The sequence below is a fragment of the Myodes glareolus genome, chromosome 10 (assembly GCF_982192425.1).
Source record: "Myodes glareolus chromosome 10, mMyoGla1.1, whole genome shotgun sequence".
Lineage (NCBI taxonomy): Eukaryota > Metazoa > Chordata > Mammalia > Rodentia > Cricetidae > Myodes > Myodes glareolus.
Genome location: NC_142035.1, coordinates 26,200,877 through 26,210,700, shown reverse-complemented (window position 1 = coordinate 26,210,700; position 9,824 = coordinate 26,200,877). Strand labels below are relative to the sequence as shown.

General features: G+C 49.6%; 1 protein-coding gene across 1 annotated transcript; it reads right to left on the bottom strand.

Moving 5' to 3' along the window:
• Nucleotides 1-731: 731 nt before the first annotated feature.
• Nucleotides 732-6,868, bottom strand: Pdrg1 (p53 and DNA damage regulated 1). The gene is made up of 5 exons (XM_048445571.3): nt 6,708-6,868; nt 5,313-5,388; nt 4,254-4,328; nt 2,024-2,104; nt 732-1,554 (listed from the first exon to the last, which is right to left on the bottom strand). Exons 1-5 carry the CDS (start codon nt 6,798-6,800, stop codon nt 1,472-1,474), a joined length of 408 nt encoding a protein of 135 aa, XP_048301528.1. The 5' UTR covers nt 6,801-6,868; the 3' UTR covers nt 732-1,471.
• Nucleotides 6,869-9,824: the final 2,956 nt, after the last annotated feature.

Genomic DNA, 9,824 nt, shown 5'->3' with positions numbered 1-9,824 from the left:
CACTTGCTCTCTGAAGCTGTGGTCTTCTAAGCAGACCCCAGCGCAGACATGCAGCCTGGGCTGGGTCTATCACAGGAACATCTATAAAACCAAAGAACAGCACAGCAACACGGGCCAAATTTGCCTTACATTAGGTTATTTTTCTTTATCAACACAGGTTTTTAAATATTCCCCGAAGACATCATCAATATTTAAAGTGTTTAGTTTAATTCTAATTTTTAGGTTTTTTTTTTTTTTTTTTTTTTTTTTTTTGAGACAGGGTCTCTCTGCACCGCTCTGGCTGTACTGTCTCTGCTTCCGAGTGCTGGGATTAAAGATATGTGCCACCATACCTGACTAGTTAATTTTTAAATACTAGTATTTGAGTGTTTTGCTTGAATGTACTTGTGTGTACACGTACCTGTGGAAGTTAGAAGGTATCAAATCCCCTAGACCTGGAGTTATGGATGGTTTGAAGCCACCATGTGGCGCTGAGAACTGAACTTGGTCTTCTGAAAGAATGGCAAGTGCTCTTAACCCAGAGCCACCTCTCCAGCCCTTCCTCTTGGAAGAAACCAGCTTGTTCCTGATGTAACTATGGACCAAAATGCAGCAGAGGAAGACAGTGGCCTCTACCTGTCTATTCTTGATGCCATGCACTTCAAGGCAAGAGCCACCTCCTTTCTTAAGTAGCCCTCTAATGAAAGGGCTGGGTCCCCGGTGAAGAACTGAGGGAGCTGACAACTCAGAACTGTGGTTTGCTCAGTTAATATTTATTGAACCTCAGGGAACAGATGCCAGTCTTGCTCTCACACCACACTCACCCTGTGAAGTCAGGCCATCCGGCCCAGCCCTGCTATCAGAGGCCGCAAATGATGCTCCATGTTGAGTCACACTAGAAAGGACACGGCTTGCCTGCCCTAGGCCAGTACTCTGTAAGGTCTCCCATCTACAGAGCAACCACACAGGGTGATTGACAGCACCTACTACGGAAAGCCAGCAGGAAAAGGAACAGGACTGGAGCACTGGGGAAATGTGTCTGCCCTGCAGCTGGTGTGGGGCTTCACACAGGAGCCAACTGTCAGTCTCCCGTTTTATTTCACCGTCACACACACTGCCTGAAAATGCCTCTCCATGCAGAAAGCTGAAATGAAGCCCCCAGTCCGCCCTCTCCCTCCACCCCTTGCCAGGCCCATCTAAACAGCAGGCTACTGTTGGGAAGTGCCGGCTGCAGCATTCTCACCCCACACACCTACAGATGGCTGCCAGGTCTGTCAATAGGTCTTGTGTCCACCAAGCTCTGATAGCCAGGCCAAGCACGCAGAACAGGCTAGGGGTTCTCTCTTGTCACAAAGCAGCCACGCAGTACAGAAAAAGATTTGGTACAGAAGCCACATTCCTGATGCCAACCCCTTAAAGAGACAATCCTGTCCTTGCGGTCTCAAGGCTGCAGGGGCCGAGCCACGGGTGCCCCATCCTGCTGTTTTGAGTCTCATCCTTTCAAAATGACCTTGAGGGCTTTAAGCTCATCCTGGTTGAGGGGGTTCAGGTTAAAGCCCTTCAGCTCCGGCTTTCCTGTAAGGAGAAGATAGTCATGATCAAATTGGGCCCCTGCTGCCCAACCTACTGCTGACTCTGGAGCCAGGCCCAGGAAAGTAGCTAACACTGCATTAACACTGCCAACTCGGCCCGAGAGTGCAGGGCTGGGCCTCAGATTCTGCAGTACACAGGCTGATACAAGTCAACACTGCTCCTGGCCAAGAACCAGCAGAGTCATGATCTGCACACAGACCTGCAATCTGATGTGCTTAAGTTTACCCAAATTTCAGCTCTGACTTCTGACTGAAGCCTTCTGAGTTTCTCCTGTCCTAGCTATGCAAGGTGCCCACACTGCCAGATCACCCCCAGCAGCTCCCGGTGCCTGAAAAGGGATAAGCCCCACAAGCCTCCGTGTCCTAGCTCTGAGCAGCTGCAGACAACCACGGCCCACTGCCCCACTGCCCCCTGCCCTGCTGAGAGGCTTCCCACCTCTGCAGGCCAATACCTTGGGCCTCAAAGAGGCGGTTGACTTTCACTTTCAGTTGATTCCGGAGTCTTTCTATTTCTTTATCCAGGTGCTCCTGATCTGAAAAAAGTGCAGCAGGCAGACAGGACAAGATTATATTACAGAGAGGGCCCCCACTATCCACCTAACACACTTGAAAGCCAAGGCTTGTAGCACACAGGAAGGAAAAGGTGATCTCAAGGACCAGCTGAGAAAGGGCTGAACACCAGAGGGACACTATCTTATCTGCCCAAGTGCCCGAGCTGACCCAGAATAAGGCCTGGCACTCAGACTTATTCAAAGTATGCTAGATGGCTGGTTGGTGAATGGTCAAGAAACTTTACAACCCAAGTTCCATCAAGGCCCTGTGAAAATGTGACCTAAGTAGCCAATGGGAGAGCCTACTGTTCTAGCATAACCTGGATATGGTCAGCCATGAGGGACAGGAAGCCAGCTACCATCACCACAGACTGCACCTGAGAAATGGCGGTATGACAGCACAGGGACCCATCAAAGCTCGACCAATCCACTGCCAAGAGGGACAGTCTACTCAATGAGCCCACTGCCTAGCCTCATTTTCCAATGAGGAAGTCTTGACTGCCTTGGTAATGGTTTTTCTCACTGTAAATAAGAAAGTGTTTTATGAACTTGTTCAGTCTAAATTGATTTGGAGGAAACCTGGTGACTTCCTAGAACCCCCATAAATACCAGACAACATTTGTGGGTCAACAGGACCCAAACCCTGAACTCAGGCAGTGACCCAATTTTCAACTGCATAGTCTCTAGCCCATTACCCAAGCACAGTAACCCTTAAATCTTAAAAATAACTTTAAAAATGTATTACTATTATTGTGTGTGGGTGTTTAGCTTGTATCTATGTCTGTGCACCATGGGATGCCTGGTGCCCACAGAGGCCAAAACAGAGTGTTGGATCCCCTGGAATTGAAGTCACACCAGTTGTGAGCCACTACGTAGGTGACTGGAACTGAGCCTGGGACCTCTGAAAGAGCAGCCAGCGCTCTTAACATGAGCCATCTCAACTGCAGGGACACGAAACTCGACAGCTTATTCAGGAGCTGGGCAGATGGCTCAGTCAGTCAGGGCTTGCTCGCCAAGTGCGAAGGCAGAGTTTGAATCTGCAGTGCCCATGTTAAAGGCCAGGCATGAGCTGGGCGGTGGTGGCACACAAATTCCAGTTCTCGGGAGACAGAGGCAGGCAGATCTCTGAGTTCAAGGCCAGCTTGAGCTACAAAGTGAGTTCCAGGACTGTCCAGATTGTTACACAGAGAAACCCTGTCTCAAACTGTGCCACCCCCACCCAAACAAATAAACAAACAAAACAGCAGGGCATGGCTGAACATGCCTGTAACCCAGCAGCCCTGGAGGACGGAGACGTGCAGATCCCGAGAGCTTGCTGGCCAACCAGTCTAGCCTAAGAGGTTGGGAGAGCCCACTTCAAGACAGTAAGGTGTTGAACAATAAAGGAAGACATCCTGTTCTGACATCTGCACGTACATACCCAGTGTAACACACACACACACACACACACACACGCGCGTTCAAGCAAACACTCACATATCCAGCCCCTTTACAGCTGTGGATGGCCTTGACCGATAAGGTTTTGGCAGAGTGACTTTACTTTAAAACAGAAAGCAAAGGCCTTTCTTTCTTTAGAAATAAGCCCTTCGCCTTTCCCCAGCCTGGTATACATCTATAAAGCCTGTAACACTACAGAGACGCTAAATGATCAGGGGACTATGCTACGGGGCCACTGTCGAGCATCTTGGAAGCTGTTTTTGTTGTTGCTGACTATTTTGTGTGAATGTATGAACGTGGCTGGAGCACAGGGGTCAGTTGGAGTTGGTTCCTCCTCCTACCATACGGGCCCTGAAGTGAACTCCGGGCATCATTGGGCACATTCACCTGCTGAGCCATCTCACTAGCACTCTCGGTTTTCTTTCCTTCCTTTGGACAAATTTTTAATGAGGAAAACAGAACGGGATTTTAAGCCCCATTTGTCAAATTTTTGCAACTCAACTGACTTCTCACTAGCAAACAATAATGCTAGACATACTGTTTATCTCAGTTTCCCAACTGTGCTGAGTAGATGTCCATTTACAACTCCACAGCACAGCTGCCTCTCAGACTGCCAAAGCATGACTCTCAGTGCTGGGACATGGCTGTGGGAGCGGAAGGCAGCATGTCCTTGACTGTCCCCAGGACAGCTTACCTCTCTGGATCATTTCCTTCGTCTTAGGATGAGGCATTTTGATGAACATGTTCCCAAAGCAAACCATCACATCTTCTGAAATAACAAACAGACATTTCTTCAACATGTTTTGTTTCTTCTTTTTGAAGCACCGACTGTCAGGTATTGTTTAGATGCTAAGAACATAGCAGAACAAGACAAGTCCCTGCCCTTGTGGAACTCAGAGCAAAAGGTGGGGAATTAAACAAGCTGTTTTCCCACATACCACTAAGAACTACTATAAAGAATAATCTGTTTAAGAGTGATGGGAAACATCAGAGAGGTATGAGACCTCTTTGCAGCTCTGACATCCAGGCAGAGAACTGAGGAAAGGGAGGACATCACCCCTAGACATCTGGGAAGACAGAGTCAGGCAGAGGAACGGCAACAGCCGGAATCGGCAGTGCTTTGGTTTTAGGAACAACCAAGAGCCCAGTGAGTCAAGGAGTAGGCGGGAGAGTAGGGGCTGATAGGGTGGAGTTTGTGTGGGGCTGGGTCATGTGGAGTTCTGCAGGACAACTCTGGGTTTTACTCTGGTGAGACAAGCAGCCAGTGCTCTTCATTATGGCCCAAATGCCGCCCATCTTTCTAGAACTGCCTCATGTTGTCCCCTGCTTGCTCACATCGTCACAGTCACAGCCACCTGTCCTCCCTCCTAGACAGTCTCAACACCCACTCATGGCCAACTCCATCTTTGGCTTTCTCACAATTTTTAGCTACGTGTTTATGCTGCCTTTCCTCATGTGGAACATAAGGGCAGAACTATTACTGCTTTTATGTGCTGTGAGCGAGCACTCAGTATCTGCCATCAATGAGTGATAAGCTAACGGCCTGTCACTGAAGTGAGCAGCTAAAATCCTGAGTCACAGCATATGTCTGACCTGCAACGTTTGCTTGCTCTTCTCCACAAGCTGTTTGAGTTTCCTATGAGGCTGAGTCACACAGTCCCAGCCTCCTGCCTGGTCTCTACCCGGGAAATAAAGGCCTTCAGAAGAGAACTGAACCAGTTTCCAGGGCTTCAGTGAGGATGCCACAACTTACCAGAGACGCTCAGTTCCTTCTGTAAGGCCCTCAGGCCTTCTCGGTTCTGATTCCTCTTGGTGTCCAAGTCCACAATCTGAAAACAGAAGCAGGTAGAACTCAGCTGCCTCCTGCTCCGACCTGAAGAGACAAGGTATCATTCCTGGCTAACTCCCAATGCCTTGCCTATCAAGAACAGACTCAAGTGAGAATGTGCTTCTTCACCCACTCAGCTGCCAGCTCCTCAGCTTGTACAGGAGCCTCCTTCCTCTGGAGCAGGTGCGTGGAAAAAGTTTACCAATTAGGAATCATTTGTATCATCCATTCAAACTTGAGCATGCACCCGGGCCCACCAGGGATTGAGTGTTTCCTCTGGACAGTGATTATTGACAGGCTATTGTAGGTAATTATGCAGTCTCACCAGACAGTCAACCATACTGAACTGAAACAGCTATGGAAGGATACCACCATGACAGCGACTCAGGAGGTGACTCTGGGGCTGGGGTACACAGGAATCCTGCTGCTTGTGGGCCACCATAGACCACAAGGAGTAATTACAACAGCCTTCGGAGGCCATTGCCAAAGTATATTTCTCACCCCATGACTTCTCTACCATGTGGTCCAAATCCAGCTCATCTGGATAACTAAATAAGTGATTCTCAACCTTTGGGTCTTGATCCTTGGGCTCGAACTACCCTTTCACAGGGGTTGCCTAAGACCATTGGGAAACACAGATATTTATCTTACAATTAATAACAACAGCAAAATTGCAGTTACAAAGAAGCAACAAAAATAATTTTATGGTTGGGGGGTCACCACAACATGAGAAATTGTGTTAAAGGGTCGCAGAATTAGGAAGGTTGAGAACCAGTGTTTTAAATGGTTCTTTGCACGCTAAGGAAGCAGCCAGAGAAAACTTTTAAAACCTAAATCTCGTGCATGTCTATAATCCCAGAACTCAGGAGGCTGACAAGGGCAGGCCACGGATTGTTCGAGGCCAGTCCCAAGATGCATGAGACCCTCTAAAGTTTAAACCAACCTACCAATCAATCAATCAAAATCCAAAGATAACATTCTCCAGCACGAACACCGTTTAGAGACTCACCACTTAGCTTAGAACCAGAGCCAAGCCCCTCTTTCGGGTCTATGTGGCCCTCCAACACTCCCCCACCCGCACCCCCGCGACGTCACCCTACTGCCCAGCGAAATGCCGCTCGGGTCTAGGCAACCTAGTTCAGGATGGGGATCAGGATTGCGTTTGGCAATCGGTGTCGGGGAAGCCGTATGCAGAGGGTAAGGATCCGGGGGAGCGGTAGGGGCAGGGTGAAAGGAAGGCCACTGCCCAGCGCAGAGGAGGCGCTCGCTCCGGTACCCCGCGCGCTTGCGTACGGAGCTAGCCGCCGCCGCCTCTCTCACCTGCCGCTTGTCCGACAGCACCGCCTCGGCCAGCTCCTCCACTTCGACCAGGTACCGCAGCACCCGCTCCGCTTCGGGAGACAGCATGGCCATACGCAGTTCGAAGACAGCTCCCACACCGTCTCAACGCCACTCTGCTCCTTCTGCGCACGCGCCGTGCTGAGGACTTCCGGCGCGCCTGCGCGGTGAAAAGAGCACTACCTTTGAGTGGTGGCGCAGGCGCAGCAGCGGGGCGCCAGAGGGGCGGGTTTAGCTTTGGGAGGGGGACAGGAGCGCCCCCTTAAGTCTCTGACGGAGCAGCGCAGTGCTCTGCTTCTTTCCTCTCCTTTCCCTTTAAAGGGTTCTTGAGCATCCACCTTGTGCCAGGTTGGGTGTTGAGAACGCATAAACATCCCGACGAATAAAACATCCCGACTCTAGGAACGTCATCACAGTGGGAAACAACGAACACTGATGGCAAAATAATTTACATATTATGGATGTTAGAGATAAGGGCTTTGGAGACACAGAAATCCTAAGTCCCGTTTAACGACACCAAGAAACCGAGTGTGGCAGAGAGACTTCTATTTAACTGGTGATGCTTTCGGCTTCCAGTTTGTAAATAATGGGTGATAGCAATTCCCCCCGTCCCCCTCTCTCCGACAGATGGAAAGGAAACGGTAATCGTTTAAAACTTCATCTGGCCGCTGTGTTTGTTGAAGCCAATGTGAGACCCACAGAAGGAGCTTAAAACTGTCCAGGGTAAGAGCTGAAGCATGAATTAGGCTCCAAGTCCTCCCCGAGGAGGTAGGGGGCTGGCTCCTCAGCAAAACCAGAGAGGGTCCTCCAACCTCTTATTGTACAGTTGCAAAGCTGGGGGCTCGAAGGTGAAACCCGGTGCCCTTTTGCTTTTCCGGAACTGATGCAGTGCCTCTCACAAGCTCAGCTCTACAACTGAACTGTATCTCAGCTCTTTTTCTTTTGTGTGGGTGTACGTGTTGTGTATGTGGTGCACACATGTAAACGTGGGGGTACCTGTGCCCGTTGCGGAAGCCCAGAGTAGGGTGTTAGGTGTCTTCCTGTCATTCTCCATCTTACTGTCTTGAAACAGGAACTCTCTTTCAACCACAAGCTCATTTTTGGGCTAGGCTGGCTAGCCAGTGAGTTCTCTGGATCTACCCAATGCTGAGGTAACAAGCCCACACATCTGGGGCTGGATTTTTATGTAGGTGCTTGGGATTCGAACCCAGATCCTCATTCTTTCAAAGTGAGCATTCTTACTCACTGAGTCACCCCCGCCCCAGCCCTTTGGGCCAGCTCTGCTGTTCACTTTTTAGTCTCCCTTATTGACTCCTGGAAACTTAGGCCTTTCATACTCTACCTCACTTGAATCTCATGGCCACGTTTGTATAGACGGGATCATTACTGTTTAGCTTACGGCTGCAGGCTGCGGCTGGGAGGAGGGCATGTCAGACAGATCTGGGTCAGGGGTACGCTCTGGTCTCCACCACACAGCTGTCTTTGAACATTCTCAAGCTGTGGCTCCTGGAGCCCAGAAGCACCTCCACTTTGCCTGACTTTGCCTTCAATTCCCAGAGACTGAGCCAGTTTACTCTGCAGCTGCCTGGTGTGGGGAAGGCGGAAGCTTCATTAAGATTCCTCATGGAGGGTGAATTTGTCGCCAAACCCAGGATGTTTTGTGTAAACACCTTCTGGTTCAGAAATGCAGGCACAAGCCCTGTGAGGGAAGTGGGGATATTTGCCAAAGGAGAAATGAGCCTTTCCAGGAATCCCTGGGGCCTGGACCCCAGCCCTGGGTCTCTCCACCTTGGGGCCGAGGATGACCAGACAGGCTGACACCTCTGACCCCTGCCAGGTGGGCCTGCCTGGAGAGAATTAGGAGAATTAGGGTAGGCCCTGTGGTAACAGTTTCTTGGCTCTGATCATCCCTTAGAGGCTACATCTGGTTACTGGACACTGGAAAGGAGGTTACGATCATCTCCAAGAGTAAAAATGAACTGATTGTGGACTCTGGGACACCTCTGATATTTCCCTAAAAATGTAGCAATTTCTCAGGCTCAGTGATTCCTGAGTCTACTATGAGCAAAGGCAGGTATGGTGCCTGCTTTCAGGCTGAGGGAGGAAGTGGACAAGAGGGAAACAAACAATGTATCCTGTGTCAAGTGCAGGTAAATCTTGTTAGGTGCCCCAGCAGTGCAAAGGGGAGAGGGAGTGATGCAGGAGTCATTGGGATAAAGCAGTCATGCAGTGGAATTTCATTTTTATTTTAATAAATAAAGCTTGCCTGGAGTTCAGAGAGTAAAACAGCCACACTGACCGGCCTTCCAGACCAGGCCGCAATAACACACTATTATTATTATTCTTTTTTTTTTTGTTGTTTTTTTTTTTTTTTTTTTAGTTTTTTGAAACAGGATTTCTCTGTAGCCTTTGAGCCTGTCCTGGAACTAGCTTTTGTAGACCAGGCTGGCCTCAAACTCACAGAAATCCACCTGCCTCTGCCTCCCAAGTGCTGAGATTAAAGGCGTGCACCACCGCTGCCTGACTATTTTTGGTTTTTCAAGACAAGGTTTCTCTGTAGCTTTGGTGCTTGTCCTAGAACTAGCTCTTGTAGACTAGACTGGCCTCGAACTCACAGAGATCTGCCTGCTTCTGCCTCATAAAGCACAATTTTAATCCCAGTGGCCACACTAGTTTGCTTTAGACACTGGGTGGCGCATGCCTTTAATCCCAGTGGTACACGCCTTTAATCCTAGCACTAGAGAGGATTATAAAACGGGAGGAGATAGCTCTCAGTCACATTCTGAGATTCCTGGAGGCAGGATCGCCATTTCAGACTGAGGTCGAGGTAAGGGCCAGTGGCTGGCTGTTTTGATTTTCAAACCTTCAGGTTTCCCTCTGAGTTTATAGTAACCGTGCTTCACAGTCAGGGAGGGCTTCTCTGAGGAGGGGGTGTTAGAACAGAAGTATAGGGGAGGTGAGGGAGTGAGTGAGTGGTGTGGCTCTCTGGGTGAGGAGAAACAGCGTTGCAGGCAGAGGATGCAGAGAGTGAAAAGACCCTGAGGTGAGCATTTGCCCGGTTGGAGAACTGCGAGGCTTTAATGTGAGTGGAGCACAATG

Bases quoted from the DNA above. Each gene is read 5' to 3' on its own strand.
- Pdrg1 (XM_048445571.3), bottom strand. From the start codon at position 6,800: ATGGCCATGCTGTCTCCCGAAGCGGAGCGGGTGCTGCGGTACCTGGTC. The intron at 5,389-6,707 runs GTGAGAGAGGCG...TTCTGTTTTCAG, and splicing joins TGCTGTCGGACAAGCGGCAG to ATTGTGGACTTGGACACCAA. The intron at 1,555-2,023 runs GTATTGGCCTGC...TTCTCCTTACAG, and splicing joins CCGCCTCTTTGAGGCCCAAG to GAAAGCCGGAGCTGAAGGGC.